Here is a 26009-nt window from a genome sequence, read left to right as displayed (position 1 = left end):
AATGTTTTTGCACGGGAAGGTCTATTCTCTGCCAAAACATTTCTGCCTTCAACGGCTATAAATGTAGCTGTACATAACCGGCAAAGCTACATTTATATAGTGGCAGGATTACAACTATAAGGCTGATGTGGCCCTCGGTGAAAATGAGTTTAACACCCCCGCCGTAGCCCACCATCTCCTCTCCACTCTATTGGCCTCATCACTCTCTGTTTTCTTCTTATCTTTCTGACCACTCATTTCATGTATCGTTCGCTTGTGGGATCTCTTCCCCTTGGTATTGGGGTTCCTCAGGGCTCGGTCCTAGACCCCCTCTTCTTCTCTCTCCACACAGCTCCTATTGGACAAACCATCAGCAGATTTGACTTCTGGTACCATCTTTATGCTAATGTCACCCTACTATATACCTCATCCCGTGACATCATCCCTGCACTAATACGGTTGTCACATTGTAATGTCAACTACAGTTTGCTCATGTACCCTGCGACTTGTAAAATGCTGGAGAATATGTTTGCACTATATAAAGTTATTATTAAGGTAAGGACTTAGCCTATATTAGCATATGTTATCAATGTGAGATAGCTGGGGGATTGATGCCTGGGAGCCTTGCCTTCAGCTAATATCAGTAGCTACAGAGCTGGAAATAGTAGTGAATGTAAAAGAGATGCAGTAACCTGGCACGGCCACTACACAGTGGATGGCGCAGTCTTTTAGCAACTCAGTACAAAGTGGCCTACAAAGTACACTTATCCACAGATTAGTGTAACCGAACAAATGCATACCGCCCAACCGTACCGATTTCCGCGGGACACTCACACTTTCCTACCCCTGTCCCGCGCAGCTCCCTACATGTCCCTTTAACGATTTACTGATCAATCATTCCGCCGATCACCGCCTGCTCTTATAACAGATAAGAGGCTGCGGTGATCGGAGGAACGCTTTACTATGGTTCAAGGACCTTGTGTGACATCACACGGTCACGTGACTAGGTGGGCGTGTCAGTGTCCCGTGCAGTGAAGAGAGAAGAGATCCGTGTAAGGTACTGAGAAGGGAGGAGGAAGGGGGGATGTGAGATGCAGGATGGAGAGAGAGAGAGTCTGTGTGTGTTTGTCATTATACCGGGGGACAGAGAAGGAGGGGGGACATGAAATGGAGCAGATAAAGGGGGCACTTAACCTGGGGGACAACTGGAGAGGGCATTAATCCGTGGGAGGAGCTGGAGGGGGACCTGTCTGCCTCTAGTTGACCCCTGCTTAATGTCACCCTCCAGCTACCCCTACGGATTAATGTCTGCTTCTAGTTGCCCACCGTTTAATGTCCCACTTCATCTGCCATTTATTGCCCCCTCTAACTACCTCCATTACTAATGTCCCCCTCCAGCTGATCCAGTTTCATGATTAAACTGGGACACAAGGAGAGGGACTTAATACTGAGGGGCAGTTGGAAGGGGGACATTACAATGTGGAGACATATAATTTACAGGTGACTGTAGGAGCATTATACTGTGTCGGGGGACATGAAAAATGAAAGAGAATGGGCGGAGTCAACATAAAAGTGGTCGGGGCTAAACTTGCTGCGGCGCACTATGCGTGCTGCACATTTTGTCTCTTTCTGTTGTGCAAAAGTTGGGAATGAACCAAAATCATGGTGGAATTTACTATCCCCATGCATAGGTTCCAGGTACATGTATGTGAATTTTCACTATAACTTGTGTATGACATCTCCTCTACCATTTATCATATAACCTATTCTGAATGCAGCAGCCAGGCTCATCTATCAGGCTAGACGCTACAGCGATGCCTTGGGTCTGTGCCAGTCGCTGCCTATTCATTATAGAATAAAATATAAAGTTATCACTCTCATCCACAAGGCTCTCCATAATGCCGCACCTCCATACATTTCCTCCGTCATCTCTGTCTATCGCCTAACCCGTGCTCTCCGTTCACTCAATGACCTCACACTTACATCCTCTATTATCAGAACCTCCCACGCTCGTATACAAGACTTCTCCCGAGCTGCACCACTTCTCTGGAATGCTCTACCCCAGACAATCAGATTAACTCCCAATTTCTACAGTTTCAAACGCAAACTAAAGACACATCTTATCAGACAGGCCTATCACAATGTCTAACGTAAACCCTTAACCCTCCTCTGTCCCCGCTCCCACATTTCCCCACATGATATGATGTCATCTCAGGCTAACTTTATAGGTCCAAGCTCCATCCACATGTTAAAGGACACGACTGGTGACGGCTCATAAAGCTTTATATTTGTGTAATGACAGTCACCTCTATTACAAAAGTGTCTGACCTCTGTATAAGCAATGCCGCCCCTGCTACCTCTTGTGTCACCCCCTCTACCTCATAGATTGTAAGCTCTTGCGAGCAGGGCCCTCAGTCACATTGTGGGAAATGATTTTCTTTGTAATGTATCTTTCTGTCTGTATTTCTGTATTTGAACCCTACAAATTGTACAGCGCTACGGAATATGTTGGCGCTATATAAATAAAATTTATTATTATTATAACCTTACTGTGAATTCAGTCTGGTTACATCTTGATGTAAGAGGAGTGGGTTTGACCCCTCACGCTGCTGATGTCACTAGATTGGTGACGCAACTATAATGCTATTCATAGTTAGATCATCAAGAAAAAGGAGTTTTAGATTAAGGACACCCATTGGGTGAATTCACTAACTCATCTACACCATCTTTAGCACATCACTCTTCTTGCACCAAGGATACAGCACATTTTTCCTTCTGCACCGTGCCTGACACTTTTTCCAACAATGGGCAGAGACCAAGGCAGACGGGGTACTCTCGGTCCAACAAATTTATTATAAATCATTGACTATAAGTATGGCATGAAACCTACAATAGTTACCACCTCCTGTGCACCTGAATTATTGTTACGAGGCTGGGCCCATCTCACATCAGACAGGGAAGTTACGACTGGCATACAGAATATTAGTCTTATAGAGTCCCACCAGCTTGGGTGTTACGGTTGGGATCATTCACACAAACAGTCCCTTCATTGATCGGCCAAATGTATGACAGCCATCTGAAATCTGATGTGTATCGCCGGCTTTAGGTCAATTTCAGACGACCATGCCGCACAATTATCATCACAGAACCTTATTTCTGGCCCAGAATATTCAGGGCTGAAATGTGGGACCCCCAATGTGTAGCCCTGTGAAAGCCATCTCATGTATTGTAACATTGAGCGGCCCGAGCAGCCCTGGCTTTAGGCCGGCATCACACGGCCAAGTTCATTAAGGATACGGTGCCTAGGCTGGATTTACCCAGCTCAGCTGACCTAGACCAATATGTCAAGTTCAATTCAGCTGTGCTCCATTTGGACCAGTTAGGCCTCATGCACATGACTAAGTGTGAAGGCCGAAAGAGGAATAATTTAATAGGATATCCGAATTTTGTCTGAGTAACTTTCATCCAACATTGATTTCAATAGGGGGTTCCTTTTGCTCCAACGTCATGGCGCAGGATAGGAGCTGCTCTATAATTATTGGCGGCACGTTCGATCATGTGCATGAGGCCTAAAGCGGAGCCAAATTTGGCTATATGATACTGCCCATAAGGAGATTCAACCTTCCTAGTAGTGATGTGAAGGCAGTATATACCATGTGAGGTCAAACAGGAGGAGAAATAAAAGACGAAAACAACGGGTAAGTAAAAGCAATTTATACATAAAAGCACAGTATGAATAGGATACATATAACACGGCTGAGTGGTGTGGTGTACAGTATACAGCAATGTAGGAGGAATGTCAGACCGTGGCATCTGCTAGTAGAGGAATCGGTCATTGTGGCGCTCAGACATGCACATCACCTTGTAATACTGCTCGGACCATCTGCTATCATTTATTTGACACTAGTGAGATACATCGAGGACTTGTACATTTGGTGATTTTATCGCCCCGGTATCATCCAGGGTCAGAGGATCAATATCGTCACAAAAAAAAGAAAACTGAGAAGTCAATCCTTGAATCCAGGCGGCAGGTTAGTAAATGTGATCTACTATGAAAGTGACCTGTCACCATCACTGACCAGCAGTGCAGACAGAGGACTCAGCGAACATGGCAAGGACTCTCTCCTGGTGTTGCATCATGCCACGGCACCACCTACCCCTTACCCTGAAGCTGGCCATACACCTTACGCCAATGTAGCCACAATCTGCCAATTGCAGGGGACCAGCCGCCCACTCACCTAATGGCAGACGGCCCCTAGTAGTAGAGGAGGGCAGCGTGACCCCCTACTTGGCCTCTATTCTAGCTTGGCAATGTTATGGTGATCACAGAGAGGACGTCCTCACCTAAAGGGGTTGGATTGTGTAAGTGAGGGTAATGCCGCACTGCCAGGCACAGCCCATAAAACATAAGTGGCGCTATTTTAGGAAAAGAGACAATGGTTTTTCTAACCTCATATAACCCCTCTAAGCTGACTCACAATATAAATTGTATGACCGGAGAACCCCTCCATAGGTGACAGGGATTTGACTGGCCATGTGGGAGCAGGAACAGAGCGATGCCCATTTTTCCACTGACCCATTCAGCTCAATGGTTGAGTCAGGTCTGTGAAAACAGTCCCAATAATCCAATCTGTGGAAAAAATATCACATTCCCGGGCACCAAATGGACAATAAACTCGGCCCCCCCCAATTAAGCTAAATGTATCTAATCCCATTGTCACCTTATATTTATTGCATTGTCTGGCTGATTTTCTCTCATGTCTACGGCCACCATTGGGGTCCACACCACTCATGTGGAGGGGTCCCTGTCCTGTTTAGGCCTAGTACATCTGCTCAGAGCTTCCTTCTCGGATACACCATTGGTTGCAGATGGCTACATATACCTGGTAATACTGGGCCTTGTATCACATTTATGTACCTCAATGTCCGTACACTCCAACTAATGGCGCAGTACTTGTCTCCATACTGGATATATCCCCAATATATACCCCTAGGTAAGGATACTGCAGAGACCTTCATGAATGTGACAAAACACATACCCAACACTGTATCTGACCCTAGTATCAGCCCCCTATACCCAGGCAGTGTCACGACATCCCATTACATGGCTACATCATCCTCAGGATGGCAAAAACTGAACCGTCTTCTGTTTCTTGGCGATTCCTCCCAAGCAGTAAATAGAATTAGACTTCATGAACAGAAATCCTTAACATGCTAATATCCAGCAGAAACTAGAAAAGAAACATATTCAACGTAAAGGAGTGACTTGCTTATGTCTATCTGCCCAACAGTCTTGTGGGATCACCATTGTCTTCATAAAAAAGCAAAAAAAACCAAACTTTATAAAAAGCGCCAGAGATCAACGCTGCCAGTATAAAAGGTACCCAAGTGTCTGCAGTATATCATACAGTATCTTCACAAAAAGTGGCAATCGGATGGCCTGTGCTTTTCTCCTCCTTTGGGTTTCTGCAGGGGATTGTGAGGAGGGGGATTCTTCCGCCTCCGTATATCATACACATGTCTATTACAGTATAAAGTAGGCTAGAAAAATGCTCCGTGTTTGCTGGAAGAAACAAAAATGAAATAAAAATTGCCGTACTCGTAAAAATGAATATATAAAAAAGTGTAAATGTGAGGTCAGCTCCCCATCTGATGATGGCGAAAATCTGCGTCCTTGTCCGCACTGACCGGGCCTGCGAAATGGACGAATGACACCTTCAGAAGTCCATACAATACTAGAAGATGCTGGAACTGGAGAGGAGATCCATTGATGGAGGCAACCTACTACCCCCTAGTATGTCCTGAGACGCTGGGGTGGTAGTCTGAGGCGAGCCGTACCATGCCCACCATTGTTGAGGCGGTGGTATTGTAGCGTGGTAGTATTTAATCTTCAGCACCCATACGAAAGGCTTGGCAAGATTTGCTTTAGAGAGTCGCAGAGGGAAATTATTGCATGGTGTAAAAGTCAGACGCAGACTAAACCGGAAACTGTAGAAGAGACTCCTTAAGAAAAAAGTTGCTATGTAATAAAATTCAATGTGTAAAACTGCGGTTATGTTGCATTAATGCACTATGAGGATATTAAGGCAATGGTTTCCTTTCTTCGGAGACATTCGCTGTTGTGCATGGAGACTGTGCAGGCTCTAGAAGATCCTCTGGGATCCATGGATCCCTCTTGTTGGCATGATACTGTGGTACGGTGGCATAGTCCGTGCTGCACATTACCTGCAGAACGAAAGAGCAGTGAAGAATGAAAGGAGGAAATTGCCAAATTTTCCAGTTTTGAGGTTACCCAATCAATTCTGCCAGCAGGTGGCAGTATAACACTGTGAAGTCTTCGAGCGCTCACGTTGCTGAGAAGACTTAGGAGTTTTCCGAGCACTGATGTATTTTTCATACTAATGACCTATACAGGGTGTGTGGGTTGTTCTGGAAACCTCCAGGTCCCAGATGTTACTGCAGTGCAGGGGCAGCGAGTACAGCGCAGCCACCAAGTAATAGGAACGGAGATTGTACTACTCCAATATCACTGCTATACAGTGTAGAGGGCTGCAGCTCCACTCCTATTACTGGAATAGGAACAACCTGCACACACTCCCCATCCACTGCTGGAGCAGCTATGTGTGGGGTCCAGGTGTCAGCCCCCTCCCACAGATCAGTTACTCGTAATATAAATATAGAACTTTTTTTGCACTGAGCTGATCTACAATAGAAGTGGTTATACCACAGTAAAACACAGAAAAAAAAGGGGGGGTTCCTATGAGCAGCAGTTCTATCACCGCCCCCTTAGTAGGGGGGAGCAGCCAAAATCAACAATAGACCAATTGGGTAAAACCCAAAAAAATATATAGATAACTGCGCTGAACCAATGTTCAAAAACACGATTTTTATTGAAGACACCTATTAAAAAACACACAAAGTGTGTTTTTTAATAGGTGTCTTCAATAAAAATCGTGTTTTTGAACATTGGTTCAGCGCAGTTATCTATATATTTTTTTGGGTTTTACCCAATTGGTCTATTGTTGATTTTGACAGATCAGTTACTATCTTTGTACCACTTCTTCTAATAAATGTATTGTATCCCATTGGATGATTCTATCATATATCCATCTGTCACTCCATACACCTTAGCAAGGCTGCAGCGTAGAGCGCCTATTTTGGTTTCTGCTTTTAAGGATTTTGTCCCCTGCAACTTCGGTTGCTGTGGGTCAAACATTTTTGTTATTATTTCTACCATTTGGAATCCAAAGGATACCCAAGAAGCGACCTGATGAGCAGCCCTCACTCTTCAAACCTGGCATAGGGCGGGTTCACACCAGCGCCCGGTCTCTGTTTTGCAGGTTTCTGTTTCCTGCCCGAGAAACTGGACAGGAGACTGAAACTGGCAGGCAGTTTTCAAACCCATTCATTTCAATGGGTTTGCAAAGTGTCCACCCGTGAGAGTCTTCTGGTCTCCACGGTAAAACCGTATTTTTTTAAACTGGACACAAAGTTGCACATGGAGGACTTTGTGTCTGGTTAAAAACAAAAAAACCCCTGTTTCGCCATGGAGAGCAGAAGACGCTCACGGGCGGACACTGAATTCTGGGTTTCCGTCTCCTGTCGGCAGAAAACGGAAACCTCAAAACGGAGATCGGGCGCTGGTGTGAACCCGCCCATACTCATTTAGTGATTGCAGACCACAACCTCCCCTAACCACTTGGGAAACAAGGGGATCCGGGCTATATTGTAAACCCTTATTGGTTCCGCACAGGAAGTGCTTCGGTTTTATTTCCACCACACATCCTGTAGATAGTAAAACAAGCATTAGAGGACTGGACTGGAAAATCCCTTTAGGCTGAAGCCCCGCGTTATAAAATATTACATTTTATAGTACGTGCAAAGTGAATGGGATTCTGGCTCTATGTGGGGCTTTAGCCTTAAAGGGGTTTCCCAGATACTGATGAACTGGCCAACACCTGGAACGCTTACCAGGAGCAGCGGCGTTGGCAAAGACACTGCGCTGGAAGAAGATGGCTCTGTACATCAGGATATGGCGCGGTCTGCTTCACTGTATGACGTGTGTTTTGTGGCAGCGTCATAGGGAAGCATGCTAAGTGCTGCGGGCTTACTATTTACTATGGTAAAGAATGGACACACATGCAACGCCACCTCTAGGCAGCAGATGGAGGCACTACATTTACTGTGTAGTCCTCCGATTGGGTTAAGGGTCACATTAGAGGCCCCATAATAAACCATGCAGCCTTGTACTTAGTATTAGATGTGTACAGGTATTCTGCCATATCATGTAGGGGCTTGGCAGTGAATGGGTTACACCATACCTTATTCCCTGCTCTGTTGAGCAGCAGTAATTGTGATCAGCTCTCCACCAATATGGTTACATGGTTCTTCTCAACTGAAAAGATAGGACATACGTCACAACATTATCCAGTATCTCACATCACACCAGTATACCGCCATAGAGACGACAAATCACATCAGATTATTCCCAAGGTTTAGTATCATAATCTCTATGGAAAGCGCTGGCATCTAACACTAGGGGGCAGGAGAGTGCTGGGGTGTAGTAATAGAGAACAGGGGGAGATTGATGAGAGATGAGATTGACGGCAGGGAAACAACCACTTTTCATTACCCTTTTTTCCCTACACAGATTTCCCCCCACCCCAACCCAAAAAAACCACCCTCACCTCTTTGTGCATGGTCATCTCCACTATCCACCCATTGGCTGTCACTTCCAAGCAGTCTGTTTTGGGACTCGCTGAGAGGTCTGGCTGGAAATGGTTGGCTTGGACCGGCACTAAAAGAAATAACACATGAACCCGATGCTGATCAATAATACATTGATGGAACAACTGCTAATACATTGATAAGTGCAGCGCTCAGTTACTACATGTGGGCAAAGTGGAGAGATGGAGAAAAGAGCTGATTGTACTTGTTATGGTGCCCTGTATAGTCAGCAACATGGACCACATAGCCGGGCTAAGCAAGAAGACCACTGTGACTATACACGTCTTACATGCCAGGACGGAGGGGAGATGTCCTGTGGCACTGCCAATACAGGATAGTCACTGCATGCGGAATGCTTGGGCTGATAGATAGATAGATAGATAGATAGATAGATAGATAGATAGATAGATAGATAGATAGATAGATAGATCACACCAACAATGACTATACACACCAGCACTGTATTTCTATCTGCAGATTACAGAATAGATCCCTGGACATACATACTTTTTGGAATCACTCTGGATAGCAGAAAGATTTTGCTCTGGATCCCCAAGCACAAGGCGAGTTGGGAAAGAACATCCGTCTCCTAGGCTGTAAAACAAGAAAATAAAAAATCATTAAAAACCCCTCCAATTTCTGCCTTGAGGTCCTGGAGCTACAGCTTTAGTTATGTGACATTCCCATGTGCATCTCTTCTGAGTATGTCTGTGTATTATCTATCTGTATATACTAATGTAATGCAATGCTGCAGGTTTAGTTGGTGCGGTCGAGTCCCTGACATCAGAGCTAGAAGATCTAGATCATAGCTAGAGGCCCTCTAAAAGATTAGGCATTCAGGCTCAGGAGCTTCAAGTTTGTGCATCTTCATTTTTTTATTATATTATTACATTTTAATTCTATATTTTTTATATCATTCTTTTATCCAGCATTTCTCACGTGAAGCTTGAGTTTACCTTGTAAATATAGGGAGCAACCAAAATTTCTTTTCATCTCCAAACACTTGTCGAACATTCTTGCTGAAGCCGAGGGAAAAGCCATCTTTTTCAGGACCGGTTCGGAAAGAGGGAGCTCGGAAAGCCTCTAAAATAAACGGAACACAAAACAGAAGTGGATATTATTCTGCACCCAACAGTCTGGAACTGTGACTAGATCAGTATTTTGTCCTATGCCATGGCTGATACACAGAGAATGGAGCAGGAAGCAGACAGCGCTGTTCTCTGTGTAGTGAAAGAGTCATTACAGCTTAGCTCCTATACAAGTGAATGGGAGCTGATGTCTGGGTAGTGGCCAGACCAGGTACTGCAGAACAGCTGTCTGCTTTCTGCCCCATTCTCTGAGTATCATCTTCTGAGCACAGCCGATCAGTAGGGGTGTCAGACTCCTCCAAAGATATGAGATTCAAGGCCTATCCCTTAGATAGGCCATTGATATTTTTATCCCAGGAAACCCCTTTGACTCATGGATGTCAGACTCTTATTTCCCCCTACTGGGCTCCCATATGCACCTCCATAGACAATAACCATTAGTATATTGTCTATGGAGGTGCATATGGGAGCCCAGTAGGGGGAAATAAGAGTATAAGAGAGGCATCAGGAACTGATCTGCAATGGTGCCCAGGAGTGGAGGAAAGCATAGGAACAAGGAGCACTAACTATCTGTCTCGTCTTAGGTCTATAAAGGGATAGTTTGACACCCTGTATGCAGACTCCATACCAGACCTTTATATAGACTCCAAACTATTTGGGGTTCACATAAAGGTCTGGAATGGATGGGTTTGGTCTAGGATCCGTAACAATAGGGAAGAGATATGGGGTCAGAATTGAAGTTTCCATTACCTATAGTAGATCTGTTCTTCCCAACAAGCCAGCAGTGATAGCTAAATAAGGAAAGTATACTGATAAAGAACATGGCCGACACGAAGAACAGGAAAAGGACGTGGAACTTGGCTCTGGTATCTGGCAGCTCATTCTGAAAACGAAGAGAAAATATAAAGTAATTCTATAGGTACCATCTGTATAATGCACGGTCAGAACATGGGCCAATGGGATGTGTGTAAGTGATACCAGATGTAATAATTACCATGTTATAAAAGGACGGTCTCACAAGTACACAGACATGTTCCCTATAGGGATGATAACGTAATTATATAGGGTCTCAGACTCTCTATTGGATACGTTTATAACGCATCTGAGATAGGAGATTACACTGAATTGTAGGTCACTGTGCACATTAGCATAGTCACCCAATAATTCAGATGTATGTATGATGTGGAGCAAGGGGATTTTCAGATATATTGAGGGTCTTTCCTTTACATCAGTAGGGTCTAACTAGGCCGGTCCATTGTTTACCCCCAGTCCATACCCCAGAGCTCCATACACTTCGTAGTGGCTGTTTTGGTTCTGTCATCCCAAACATGTCTGCCTATGTGAGACTGTCCCTTTAACACCATCATCAGTAGTGCTACTACGTGCCTATAGACTGGTTATACTCTTGGGCCGAAATGGCAAGACGTGACGACAAGTTGTACAACATTGTATGATGAAATTATCCTGTATATAATATAATAGCATTTACAGCAGCCTATATACAGACGGACAGATATAGGATTAGACAACCAGAAATTCGACAAGAGTGAAGGCATCTAAAATACAGGTTTGGACTGCAGCCTCAAGAGATAACCAGAGGTATAGGCAGGGTGCGTACGTATGGACTACGTGCAATCTACAGCAGCGACCACCTACGTCCACATACTATAGACCTATTGTCCTTCACACCTTCTTCTAGTTCCCCAAACTTCAGGTCATGCTTTATGGACCAAGACAGGAGGACTAGCCTCATGTCAATTCACAGAGATGACCTGACAGTATAGCATTAGGTCTGGTGTGGGGTAAGGACAGACCGAATCTATTAGGAGATGCATTGTGGACAATCCCTATAGATCCTGCAGATGGGGACGGCTCGGCATGTTGGGATGGAGCAGTCATGATTCGGTGGTTTTACCTGGGGACATGTTTCTTCGGATTTGCTGCGGCAAAGCTTTACGCAAACAAAGACAGTTCATTAGACAGTAGAATGATCTGATCGGCACATGAAGTGTATGGAGAGAAGACGGGAACACACAGGTGGACGTATGGGCATCACATAATGATGAAAGCAATGCATAGCCTCATCCCAACCTAAATATCCAAAATCAATACCCAGGTTACACAAATGGATCTCCCCATACCTAATTATCTGCTGACCCTATTCAGATAACCCCCCATATAGCCATTTAAAGGGTCATCAATATTAGATCCGTCAGGCTCTGAAATTCGGCACTCCCATAAGTGATGTGTGGGGTACGAGGGTTGCAGCCTCATCACCACTTACCACTAGTGCACCATCTCGCTTTGTATAGTGGTTCTGCTTAGTATTGCAGCTCAGTCCCATCCATTTAAATGGGAAGGAGCTGCACAGCCACGTGACCAACAGATATGATGTCATTGGCTTGAGAAGTGAGATTGCCTGAGCGTCATGGCTTCTTCAAACAGCTGATCAGCGGGTGTGCTGAGAATCAGGACCCCAATAAATTTTATAGTCCTGGAAATTCCACCTAACATCGTGAAGGTGGCCACGCACAGACAAATGTCATACAATAGACACACAATGGCTGAAGCTAATAATGTCAGCAGTATTGGCTTAATATTGAATATATATTGGGGGAAAGAAGGATCCAGTAGTTGGATTTCAATCCATCATCTTTCCTTTTCCCTATGCACATTAATGGTAGAGCCGGGAAGAATAGTTGTTAGCGAAACGAGAGTTTAGGATCTTAAAGGGGCTGTCCAGGGAGTGACATTTACCTCCATTCCTCGGGTGACGTCTTCATGCCAGACCACACTGTTTCAGACCCCCAGGACACATGATCAGAGCCAGACCCCACCCCGGGGTGCCCCACCACCTCCCTCCTCACCTTTTTGCACAAACAATTACAATAGGAGGGCTGGGGGTGGTGCAACCCAGGGGTCAGGGCTGGTTCTGATCACATGACCCAGGGTCAAAGCCAACCCAGAACCGCCGGGTCCAGCATGAAGAACCCTCTAGTGATAGGAAGGTAGAGAAACGGAACTCCCCAGAAAATACCTTTAAAGGAAACTGGTCAGGCACGGCCTGGTGGTGCAGGTGGCATGTTATAGAGCAGGAGGAGCAGACTGATATAGAGTTTTATGGGAACAGATTCACTATAACGTGTGCTTTATTCATTGCACTTCCTTACTTGTCCTAGGTGTCCAATTGGCGGTCCTAGACAGCGACTGTATGATGGTGCACACAGAAATAGCTCCCAATTACTAAACAGGACCCGTAAGTACAGAAAGGGACTTACATGGATGAAATACAAGTTATACTGAATATATTCCCATAAATAAAGATCTATCCATCCATCTCATTCTGCACAGCTCCTCCGGGCCTTATAATATATTGCCAAAAGATAGTAAGTGACTGTTCCCTTTACTGGGCGTCCTTGGTTCTCTCAGAGGAGGGACCCTCATCTACGATAACAATGGCATCTAGCGGAGCGGTACACTAGGCAGGAAGACCCTGGCCAAATGTCATTACTATCATGCAGAAACAAACACACTGTAATGACAACCCCCCCCACCAACGAGCCTTTTACTGTGAATGCTAGCCACGTGACATCTGGGGTAAAATAGCAGATGACTGAGACAATAGCAACAATTACTACATAGCTGCAAGTCCCCATGACTCTTCTGTCCATAGAGAAACACTGATGTCACATGAAGCTTGCCGTATCATTAGGAGGCAGAACACTAGCCTTATGGCGATCACACTCTGGATTTCATCTCCTTTTCATGTGACAGGTTCTCTTTATAGAGACAATACAGAGAAACCTGTCGATATTCTAATTCTGTATAATAAGTGAGCTAGGCGGATGTACAGTATGTATAGTATCTGAGCTTTCACATCGCATCCCAGTGATGGCCCTGCTACAGCTCCACCCCATTCAAGTGAATGAAACTGAGCTGAAATACCAAGCACAGCCACTATACAATGTACGGCACTGTGCTTGGTATTGAGCGAGGAAGCTTACCTGAACACTGATCGGTGGCGGTTTCAAGTGTTGGACCCCCACCGATCCTATTAATATTACAATGTTGAAAAACTTATATAGTATTGGGATATATATTTTTTTTTTTTTTTAGAAAACATTGGTGAAGTATAAAAGAATATGGCATCTAAAATTATAGAGATAGATACACATACATATATACACACTTTACATAGATGATCCTTACCGTCCAAAATCGGATGAAATATTGTAGAACGGTACCCGCAATGAAGAGGCAGTACAGCAAGGAGTACATTAAGAAGAGCAGGAAGAACTTGTAATTGGAAAATCCCACACAGTTATTCACCCTACAATTATAATAGAAGAGACATCGCTGAACCCAACAGCAGCAAATATAAGGCACATCAAGGACTAGGAGCCGCAAAGACGCCGCACATACCAGGGGCAGTGGTGATCCATCTTCAAGACACATCTGCAGGAGACAAGGATGGGAAAACACAATATAATAAGACCACAACAAAACTGTAAAGACGTATTACAGAGCGTCACCACATAAAAGGACCGCATCAAAGTACAGATATACTAAAATAATAGCTATATCCCGGACAGGGTGCTGTGGTTAAAGGGGCTGTCAGATTTCTACAATTACAGGGAGAAAAATAAGCTCATTACAGGTTGTCCAACTCCTAAGACCCCCGGTGTACAGCTGTGATCTGTAAGGGAACCTGGCAGCAAGTATTCAATTGTGCTGCAGCACCCCCGCAGGAGAGATGAAACATTACACGAATCCCAGGTCCTTCAGACTGCTTGAAACTACTTTAGTGAAAGAGAGCCTGACAATAAGAGTGCTGTACAGGGGCCTTTAGTAATAGGAACATGGCTTGCTATACAGATATGTAAATCAGCCGGTAAGTGCACCAGGAGCAGCGCCTGGTTTGGAATATAGTTTCCCTATAGAGGCTTTGAATATTATCTATCTATCTATATCTCCTATCTATCTCCTATCTATCTCCTATCTATCTCCTATCTATCTCCTATCTATCTCCTATCTATCTCCTATCTATCTCCTATCTATCTCCTATCTATCCATCTATCTAAGCTCCAGGGGTGTCACTAGATTGCAATTCCAGAGCAATTTGGGTAGTCAGGCCCCACCCCTAATGCACCTACTGGATGATTTGCATATCCATAAAAAGATCATCTCTGCTTTGCTCCATTGATTTGTGACAACAAAGGTATGTTTCTTCTCCTATTCTGCCCAGTGAGAGTCTCAATTACCCTGCCCAAAATACATAGCAATTGACAACTCTCCCTGTATCAGTGTGTGTATATGGAAAGCTGCCAATCATTGTGTGTGGGCGAGGTAATCAGGACTTTTATTGTCCCTCCTAGAGCTCAGCTTCTCTCCACTATCATATAACCCTATATATCACAGAGCTCAGCTTCTCTCCTCTATCATATAACCCTATATATCACAGAGCTCAGCTTCTCTCCTCTATCATATAACCCTATATATCACAGAGCTCAGTTTCTCTTCTCTATCATATAACCCTATACATCACAGAGCTCAGCTTCTCTCCTCTATCCTATAATCCTACATATCACATAGTTCAGCTTCTCTCCCTCTATCATATCTTGTCCTCGGTTGGCCAGCAGATATCTCTCTTATTCGCTGTGGATCTTCTACTTGTGGTACACACTGTCCCGACCGTCTCCTTCTAATGGATAATGTTTCCTCTGCTGTATATAACTATGAAACCACCAGGCCTCAGGGACCCTGGATACGAGAGAGGTTGAGTGCTTTTAGTGGGGTCACTGAACTCTGTATTGGCTTCTAACATCTTCTTTACTCCACAAAATGGAACATTGTTCCGGCTCCTCTTTAGGCTCCTTTCATAAGTGAGTTATTTATACAGCTGTATATCAGCTCCATTGTCCATTATGTATTCTGCACTGAATCTATTTAGTCATTTATCAGGAGTCTGCAGATATAAATATTAGTAATGGCCAGAATATAGAACCTCTGATCTACAGGCATATAGTGGAGTCCAGGGTTCAAATCCGACCAAGGGCCACATCTGCATAGAGCTTTATGAGGTTTATGTTCTCCCCAAGTTTGTGTAGATTTTTTCTGGGTACCTGGTATCTTCTTCCAACACCCCAAAAACCTACTGATGGGTTATTGCCCCTTTCTGGAATTGGCCCTGCTGTGTCCAATAAGGAATTCAGACTATTACCACACTGATGTGAATCCTAAGCATCTCTGTACAGCGCTGCAGAATATGTCAGGGCTATATAAGCAACAGGACATACATAAGACAATGCAAAAACTTACACGTCACAGGCCGAACAATGGTGGCATCGGTCAGGCTTGATCAGTTGACATCTTTCACAATATCGGATTGCTAAAGGATTAAAAAAAACAAAAGAAAAATTGTAAATTTTCTACAACAGATCAGTGGAACAGATGCTTGTACTGGGCAGAGACGTCTGTTATTGTGATAACTGGAAACTTTTCATATGGAACATAAGGACAAAGAAAAATAAAAAATCTGATCACATAGTTAACATTTATAATGCCGAATTAGAATCAGAAAATGGAGGCAGATAATGTATGATAAAAATAAAAAAAGATACAGCCCTTTTAAAGGCATAGTCTCATGAGAAAGTACCCCTCCCAGTTTAAAGGAAGCCTACCAGCTACCCCAAGTATAGTAGGCTGTCACACCATGTCACAAAGCACAGTGCAGTGATACCTTTGTTATGTATGTCACTTTGTAGATTTGGAGGAATAACAACCTTGCAGTCTTATGAGGGCACTGGTGCACTGGGGGCAGGCCTTCAGCTTCCTGGAGCACGGTTCTTGCTGCTCAATAGGATAGTGATGGGGAGAATCAACTCCCACAGAACAGAGTGGTGCAGTCAAGAGATAGCTTGGGTCTGAGCGCCAGGAGCAGTGTTCCGAGGAGATTTATCCCCGCCCACAGTGCTCAGGGGAGCCGTAGCCCCGCCCACAGTGCGCTGGGAAGCTGTAGCCCCGCCCACAGTGCTCCGGGGAGCTGTAGCCCACCCACAGTGCTCCAGGGAGCAGTAGCCCCGCCCACAGTGCACCAACTGCCTCATTTGCTTAAGACATCAAAAGTATTTTTCTCCAAATTTAGAAGCATGAGGTACATAACAGAGGTATGATACTTATCACTGTAATGTGCTCTATGCCATTATGGTGGCGTCTGAATAGAATTGGGGGAAGTGGTAGACTCCCTTTAAAGCTGAATGTTTGGACGTTAAAGAGGACCTTTCACCTCCTGGGGAACATGCGGTGTAATACACGGCTAGAAAGCTGACAGAGCGCTGAATTCAGTGCACTACTGGCTTTCCCTTTCTGTGCCCCTGGTGAAGAGCCATTGGTGCTGATACCGCAGCTCTTCACTGTCCTAAGGGCGTTCCTGACAGTCAGTAACACCCTTCCTCACAGTAGCATCTATAGCGCTGTACTGTGAGAGGGGACGTTCCTTACTGCCCGGTGATGGGCGCCGCTATAGACGCTGCTGTGAAGAAGGGTGTTCCTTACAAACTGTTAGAAACGCCCTTCTGACAGTGAAGAGCTACAGTAACGGTACCGATAGCTCTTCACCTGGGGCACAGAACAGGAAAGCGGATAGTGCACTGAATTCACCGCTTTCTAGCGCTGTATTATACCGCATGCGCCCCAAATGGTCAAAGGTCCTCTTTAAGTTGGCTATTACTTTTGCACAGGGTGTGGAATTGGGACTAGTTCTGAGAGGAGTCGGAAAAAAGTTGACATGAAAATACAATTATTAATTCTATTCTATTATTTCCTTCACTGACAGAAGTGAACAGCTGATACACCATTTACTGGTATCTGGAGGGCAGGTTTCTTATTGTAAATATTACATAAGTAGCATACATGACACATACATAGCCCTTGTAACACTTCATTACACTTTGATGAAAAACTGCTCCCCCTCCCCCAACAAATTTGTGCAAGTCATATGCCCCAGCAGTGAAAAGGTTAAAAATCCTCTGGCCCTCCCATTAGCAGCACTAAGTGATCCATTGACGTTAATCAATTCTAACTACAATAACCTTTAGCCCCCAGACTAGCGCCAGATACAACCCAGTGCCCAGTTTCCTCTTCGGGCTCCGGCTCAGCTGGTATTTTGCCTGGTGAAATATTGGGCGAGGAGTTTTGGATGGGACGGAGCCTGGAAGGGACAGCACAACAGGATTTCCTGACTGATCGGATTAATTCCAGCTATGACGTGACGTAAGATTGCTGCCAATAGATCAGCGTTGTATGTCTGCAATGCCGGGCCCAGCCATGCCACATGTACAGTCATAGTGAGTGGAGAGGACAGTCACTCTGTACACAGTGGGGAGAGGAGCAGGATATCGGACATGCTGTGCCCCATAGCTCTGGTTAGGCTACAACATGACATATTTGGCCCAGTGGAGGATCAAAGTGAGGAATATTGCATCGGGCTCATCTATTGCTATCACTGGGATAGTCCTCTATAAAGGTCTTGTCTAGAATTAGAAAATCATGTCTGCTTTCTTCTAGAAACACCACCGTGACGGTATCTCTGCACTGCACCCATACCCTATAGGTAGTAACGGATTAGAATATGGCCTGTTGTGGCGGCCACCTATGGAGTCCAAGGTCACTCAAATTTCTCTCCAACTTTAACAAGTGAATGCCCTGCGGGAGCAGCAGAATTTAAAGGGGTTGTCCAGGAATTAGACAAACTCCAGAGGAGGCCCTTTAAGGCTAGTCTTACACGGCCGTAATGTAAGTCCGCAAATGGTCTGCAATTGAGGGTTTTGAGGGTTGAGAGTCTATGTTGCTGATCAGCAACTTGCAGACCGTACATTCAATACGGTCGTGTAAGACCAGCCGAAATTCCGTTCACATGGTTGCAGAATACGGTTAATGCTCTGCAGGGTCACTCCTGCACTCGCTCCTGCGGGGTCACTCCTGCACTCGCTCCTGCGGGGTCACTCCTGCACTCGCTCCTGCGGGGTCACTCCTGCACTCGCTCCTGCGGGGTCACTCCTGCACTCGCTCCTGCGGGGTCACTCCTGCACTCGCTCCTGCGGGGTCACTCCTGCACTCACTCATTGAGCACTTAAAGTAGAAACATATTACGGAGTTGTCACACATGTATTTGTACAGAGAATTATAGGGAGGCCATTCTGATGGGTGGTAATATTTGGATATCAGCATGGGTGCTTCAATAGACAAGCTTGTATGTGGGCCCACAGACATGACAGAGGGGCTCAGTCACCTCCACTCGGCAGCTGTGACACTTGCACACTGGACACTTTGTCCTGCAGTCACTTGGTGTAATGACATATCCTCCAGTATTCTCACATCTACAGCTGAGAGGCCTGGCGGGGTATTGTTTGGTGCTCAACTACACGGACAAGGACACAGTAAAATCAGCTCCATTGTGACTGCTATCGTAAACATGACATATATAGCACAATGCAACACAGAAAACACACACACACACACAAAAAAAATGTATAAAACTCACTGCCACCCTCCTCTCCTTGCATCTGGTCTTAGTAAGTCTAGAATTACAGTGAAAACTTAAATATACATAAAAATCTTCTTTGCATCTCCAATGAGATCAGAGATTCCCCCTCCTCACTGTCCTTTAAGACAACTGGCTGCAGCAGGAGCCTCTCCTCCTCCATGGTAAAAAAATAAATAAAAATGAATCAGTAAGCCCCACCCTCTTGACTAAACTCCAACTCCTCAGTTACCAGCTGGAGAAGGAGCAGATGATTCACCTATTTGCTCTCTGAAGGATTTCTAGAAGATGGCTTGCATCACGATCATGCAGACTGACCACTGGATTTTCTTGTCCATTTCTAGGTTAGGGGGATATTGTCACTCCTTAGGGAGAGACCACCATATAGGTGTGTGGAGACTTGTTAAGCCTTTAGCACTCCACTTTGCAAGGAAGTATGGGAAGAATATGCAAATCCGCCTTCCATGATGTAATTAGGAAGACAGTTGCTGCCTCACTGTCTTCCTAATTACATCATGGAAGGCGGATTTGCATATTCTTCCCATAGTTCCTTGCAAAGTGGAGTGCTAAAGGCTTAACAAGTCTCCACACACCTATATGGTGGTCTCTCCCTAAGGAGTGACAATATCCCCCGAACCCTGTCTAAGCCTCTCACCTCTACCAGGTTATAGTCCTCTCTACATCGGGCTGAAGAGATCCAACCAGATCGAAACAGCTGTCCTCGATTGAGAGACTATAACCTGGTAATAATCCCAGCGTCATTGCTAAACAAAGGCCTCTTGGAAGGTCGGGCATGAGGCTAAAGGGAGCAGCCATTATTGGGTTATTTCACTGGAATCCTGTCTTAAGACGGGCTTGCACATTCCAGTGAGCGCCCTCTATTGGTTTGCAACAATGAGGCAGCAACTGTCTTCCTAATTACATCATGGAAGGCGGATTTGCATATTCTTCCCACATTTCTAGGTTAGTGTTCCTTTAAGCCAATGATATTCCTCCACACTCCGACATAAGAGGGGATTTCCTGATCTTACCCATCATCCTCATCCATAGGTGATCGGTGGTCATTCAACACTTGAGACCCCTGCTGATCTCCAAAGCACTGCAACTTCTTCTCTGTGCATAAAATACATAGCCACATGTCTGTAAGTCAGAGCTCCTCCATGTGCTCCGCTCCTTGACGCTGTGCCAAATGGGTCGATGTTCTCAGATATTTGTTAGAAATCTAAATTTAGCTCATGTTCCTATTAATCCTCTTCCTAAAAGGGTTGAGCAATTAGCACTGCCGCTGTATTATTTCTAGCCACAAAAGCCATTGCATTGTGGTCAGAAAGTGTTCTCAGCCTGATCCCAAACTTCATTCACGGGCCTTCCGATATAACAACGGTACCCGCCAGTCCATTCAGCTCAATGCCAGGCACCCGGAAAGGCGCTGTGTATTCTCATCACATACACAAACACAAGAGGAATGTACAGCACCCGGCTGTCGGGGACACAATGGATTAGGCTTCGCCAGCGTTTGTCTAGTACGGCTTTACAGGCCTGGTTACCTTGTTCACGTCATGCTCTCTTTATACTCTACATATGTTCTGGGAGCTGAATACACCCATATGAATACACCCATAGAGCCCCATTTATACTGTCACAGTACACGTGGAATACACTGGTATATAATCCAGACACGAAGAGCACCTTAGGTGGACCAAAAACGATGGAAAGATAACCTGTAAACCAGTCTACCAAATGCCTTATAATGTGGTTTTACGTTTGCACAAAAATTAAGAGATCAGCTATTTAAAGGGAAACCCTGAGTTAGTGTTTAGTAACAGGAGACATGGCCCAGCCGGTGACAACTCTGCATTTGCATGCTGCGGTGAAAATTCACTGTTGGACCCCAAGACTGCATGCAATATCTTTCCAGAGCTCATCCCTGTGGGCAGGCATCGAGCATGTGGTCAACATGATGCATCCCTGCTTTACACACTACACGTCCCAGAAGTCCTGCGTTCTCTTTGTGCACTCCGGAGCACGGCATTTAGATATACGTGGAAAATCTGCACCAAAATCTTGTGCAGATTTTCAGACATGTGCAAATTTTCCGCAATAAAATCCGCATGTAACCCTGATCGTGTGCATGTTCCCTAAGTGACAAAGACAGCAGTCAGAGAGGATACAGGCACTGGTGTGTGAATGTGTACCATAATATTAGGGGAGACATGCGCCACTCAGGACAACAAAGAAAATAAGAAGGTCTGAGGTGATGCGGCTATATTTTGGAGAACAGAGTCCTAGCACCGGCATCTGCTCACACACCACTATTGGGGCAGCAAGGAGAAAGAAGAAACTGTATGTTTGCATAAAAGATTCAGGTACAAAGCGCACGATCCCCAGTGCTTACAGCTAACCATATATAATACGTGTGATGAAAGAAGCCCTTTTATGTAACTAATATTACTGAATCATATTATTCATAGGTGAATGTATGGTTTATGCCGGTGTTACCAGTCTGCTACATTGGTATGTGTGTATAGGAGTAGTTTCGGGTGGGGAGGGGGCTGATTCCCTAGGACGGTGCGTACGTGACAATACATCACCCAGTTCATTATATGATCGCTAAGTGTCTGACATGACAGTGAGTGGTAGACGGGGAGCAGCTGCAAGCACCAGCGCATTCAGCCCATTAGCGATGTACATCGTTCTCCAAATAGCAAAGTGGCAACAATCTGAACAACACAGGAACAAGGAAACACACAAGCATTGTGGATGCTCAAAAACACCACATGCCGAAAAATAACCCAACCACGAGAAAGAAACCCATGGATGAGATTTTGCAATAGAAAGTGCACCTTCATGGTCATGTCCACTGGCCACCGACTACCACCAACTTTAAAACTCTGCAAAATTGGATGACTTTATTTTGAAAAACTATGTACCATCTTATTCCCTATATGTAATTTATTTGTTCATACATTTTGATGAGATATGACGGTGACGTCTATGGAGAGAGTAGGCCCAAGCTGGCAGCAGTGGCACGAAGAGAAGTTTCTGGACACAGCCTGGGTTAGCATTTGTCCTTCACCCTTCTCTCCCCAACAAGTCAGTCACTGACTAATGACATTTTAACATCTATGAAGCAGCTGCTAATCCCTCGGAGAAGTCACAGCCTCACCTTTGGTGGCGGTTGTGGTGTAGATTGGCAAATCCTTAGCGGCTCGCCTGAGGATTTCCTGCTGGTATTCTTGCCTCTCCTCCTTCTCGTACAACTCCTTGTCAGACTTGGATAAACAGAACTGAAATAAGGACACGGGATAACATTAGACTGGTGAAGACAAACATTGGACTGTGTGATCAGCGCAGATTAAGTAAAGTCAATAGAGCGGCAGCACCAGCTGCTCATGTACTGTAATGGAGGGACTGGTAACTATTGACTCAGGAAGTGGGCAGGAGGATAGCACGCACATGGCAGCTTCCAGGATATAGATCTATTACCTCTATTTATTCCCCTGTCATTGATCAATCACCTTCTGACATGTCGTAGAAAAGCTATAAAGCGGGCACTGGAGATTACACCTTCCAGCGATTTTGTTGTAACCTGACCTAGCTGCCATAAGGAAGTCACTGCATAAACACCATGTTACTGAGGAATACAGTTACAGCCCTGGGAAAACAATGAGATGAGGCCTGGGCTTACAGAAAATGGGGCCAGGGACACAAGCAAAGTAGACCCACACAAGTAAACCAAGTAATAGCTGGTATAAGATTAGGCCAGACAGTCTGAAGATGTGTCACATTTATCCTCCAGCATCACTCAGGGTGTATTTTCAGGCCGCCTGTCTAAATATACACTGTCTAATAGTAAATCTGGGTCCAGGGGTCAGTCATATTCATTCACTGCTTTAGTACCCGAACAGCACAAGCTACGCTGGCTACCAGTAATATAGACCTGTAGGTGGAATAGGCTCTTCTTACATAGGCCGCACTTTGAAGATGACAAACCCACTTTATAATGGAAATTTACTACAAATTTTAATCAATAAATTTCATGGCATGAAGTCACAGAATGGATCGAATTAGAGATGAGCGAATACTATTCCAAATGGCAGTTTCGAATAGCACGCTCCCTTAGGAATGAATGGACGCAGTCGGCTCCAGGCGCTTAACCCCCTGCGCGCCGGCTGCTCCCATTTATTCCTATGCCGTTTCGCATCTCTAGATATAATCAGGTACTGAACACCTGTCAGATGCATACGTTCGGAACGGCTTTTTAACGCAAGGTACAGAACTTTTTATTATAGGACGGCACTTTTACGTACAATCGTAAATCTCGTAGAATAGCTGGCACCCGCACATTACTACTGAGCAGGCAGTGATAGCTCAGTCTGACAGGTCCTAGGATTGACTGGTAGGGCCGGATTCACAGAATTAGGGCCCATTCACACTACAGATACGCTGACTGATTCTGAACGTTAAAACACGTTCAGAATCAGCGTGTATAAAGCAGATAACATTCATTTCAATGGGAGTCGGCATACGAGCGCTCCCCATTGAAATGAATGGGCTGCTTTTTTCTCTACGAGCGCTCCCATTGAAGTGAATGGGAAGCGCTCATGTGTACGGCTCACCCGGCTCATTCCGAGCCGTACATCCTTTGAGGACCAAAAGATGAAACCTTGTCTGCTTAAAAAGTGGTGACATGCGAAAACCCGAGTACCCCATAGACTGTCATCGGTTCCGCCGGGGCTCCACCGAAAACAGCAGAGAGAAAAGTCCTCTTAATAGAATTTCTTTGTAATCGTACCCCATTAGGCGACATGAATGTACTGGTAAGGTATTTCACGCCATGACAGCAGACCAGATAGATACCATAGCCATACACGGGAAGATGGCTAGCACCTTACCTCTGTGGACGGATTTGCTGGACAGGAAAATATAGTCTTCCAGTAGGACCACACGAACATGATAAAAAATATGTGAAAAAACACCAAGTAGATAACTGAAAGGGCAAAAAAGAAAGAAAAAGTCAGTAACAGATGATATGGCAGCACACGCGTCAGGCCTAAATGCTCTACTTCAGACATGACAACCTTTAGCTGGCCAGTGTCTGATGGCTATGGCTTGATGCCATTGTGTACAAGGCTATGCTAGGATGCCGAGACATTGTAAGAAACTAAAACAAATCTGTCGGAATCCTACATTGGATGTAAATCTGTTCTTAAACTCGGACGTCGGGTTCATTTATAACAGAATACATGTCAGTCATTGTATAATGAAAAGTTAGATCATTTTTCAATATTATTTTTGTATTAGTTCCTCTGCTTGCTGTCATGTAATTCCATAGGACAATAATCTGTCCTGGTCATGTGACGGACACGGAGCAGAATGAGTGACAGCAAGCAGAGATCTAGAAAATCAGTGTTAAGTGTATTGGAAATTTGCACAACTTTTCAATATACAAACATTGGCATTTGTCTCTTACTATTGATCAACCTGGACAGTCCCTTTAAGGCATCATTCCTATTTAGCGCTGCCCATAGACGTCAGATCTTTGCAAACAGAAGCCTTAAATTTTGTGCAATGTAAAGTCTATGAGACAAGAAGATTTCCCCCCCGTCTATTTTGGCTGGACATCACCAACACCAAAAATTATGGCAACATGTACATTAGCTCAAGAATTTCATAAACAGATTTATCATTTTACAAAAAAAACTCACCTTTCTCAGTGTTTGATTTTATGGTAACTGCAATGAAAGAAAAAGAAGAAGTCGTATTAATATCTACAATATTCACATTTTAGCTGTCTGAGCCCATATACTGCAAATGGTGGCTATGAAGCAGTACACAACATGAACTGTCAAAAGCAAGCTTATGGGAATGTGCTGGTGTTTGCGAATACAGTGAATGGGGGTTGGGCATGTCAAAAGTTCACCACAGGGCCCCGCCATTCCTAATTAGGCCACTGGATCCTATTATAGTCAATGGGGTCAGGTGCTGTCCAGTGGTCCGGTTCTCCTCCATCTGGCACTTCCTATGGAGAGCCTAACACAGGGGTAGGGAACCTTCGGCTCTCCAGCTGCTGTCAAACTACAACTCCCAGCAAGCTCCATTCACTTCCATGGGAGTTCCAAGAGCAGCAGAGCAAGTATGCATGCTGGGAGTTGTAGTTTTGCAACAGCTGGAGAGCCGTACGTTCCCTACCCCTGCCCTAGTAGGTATCTCCCCCCAAAAAGAAAAAAACCTCCTCTGTCCCTCTCCTTCTGTGCGTGAGGGCAATAGCCCGTACCCACTGTTTTAGATCAGAACACTGCCATACAAGACATAATAGGATGACTGGTATGGACTTTCAGTTGCAAACATTTCTGCAATTTGTCTCCCGTGGGTGAATTTCCCAAGTAGTGAATGAAATACAGCAGTGAACTGGTTAATCAGAGTCAATAACCCGCACTATGGTGATAAGCAGTTACTGCACCTTATTTTGTTATGAAAAGTCACATGACGGCTATAACAAGGAACAAGTCATTTTCATGTGTCTACTCTACTGCTACAAAGGGCAAAACACAATATTGGTCAAGCCATGTAAATACATGACGTAAGGGAAGTTACTGAGCAGTCTGTCAACTTCCTCAGCAGAGACATACAAGACCTGCAGGCTATACAAGACATTCCTGAGACTCCTGGTG

At 44.8% G+C, this 26009-nt stretch overlaps 1 protein-coding gene across 2 annotated transcripts in view; it reads right to left on the bottom strand.

Moving 5' to 3' along the window:
• Nucleotides 1–3678: 3678 nt before the first annotated feature.
• The window catches only part of ZDHHC20 (zDHHC palmitoyltransferase 20), a 35585-nt gene continuing 13254 nt past the window's right edge, over nucleotides 3679–26009 (bottom strand). The window contains exons 2-14 of one of the 2 annotated variants that reach the window (XM_075266070.1): nucleotides 25044–25070; nucleotides 24231–24325; nucleotides 22502–22622; nucleotides 16113–16182; nucleotides 14217–14249; nucleotides 14004–14124; nucleotides 11710–11745; nucleotides 10545–10677; nucleotides 9663–9789; nucleotides 9214–9300; nucleotides 8667–8776; nucleotides 8301–8374; nucleotides 3679–6204 (exon numbers count right to left, since the gene is read on the bottom strand). In XM_075266070.1, the coding sequence (XP_075122171.1) occupies nucleotides 8337–8374; nucleotides 8667–8776; nucleotides 9214–9300; nucleotides 9663–9789; nucleotides 10545–10677; nucleotides 11710–11745; nucleotides 14004–14124; nucleotides 14217–14249; nucleotides 16113–16182; nucleotides 22502–22622; nucleotides 24231–24325; nucleotides 25044–25070 (998 nt within the window). In that variant the 3' untranslated portion in view covers nucleotides 3679–6204; nucleotides 8301–8336. The remainder of the gene's footprint in view (nucleotides 6205–8300; nucleotides 8375–8666; nucleotides 8777–9213; nucleotides 9301–9662; nucleotides 9790–10544; nucleotides 10678–11709; nucleotides 11746–14003; nucleotides 14125–14216; nucleotides 14250–16112; nucleotides 16183–22501; nucleotides 22623–24230; nucleotides 24326–25043; nucleotides 25071–26009) is intronic. The other variant, XM_075266071.1, reaches the window with a different exon arrangement.

This window comes from Leptodactylus fuscus, chromosome 2, assembly GCF_031893055.1.
Source record: "Leptodactylus fuscus isolate aLepFus1 chromosome 2, aLepFus1.hap2, whole genome shotgun sequence".
Lineage (NCBI taxonomy): Eukaryota > Metazoa > Chordata > Amphibia > Anura > Leptodactylidae > Leptodactylus > Leptodactylus fuscus.
This window is presented reverse-complemented; position numbering and strand designations above follow the sequence as displayed.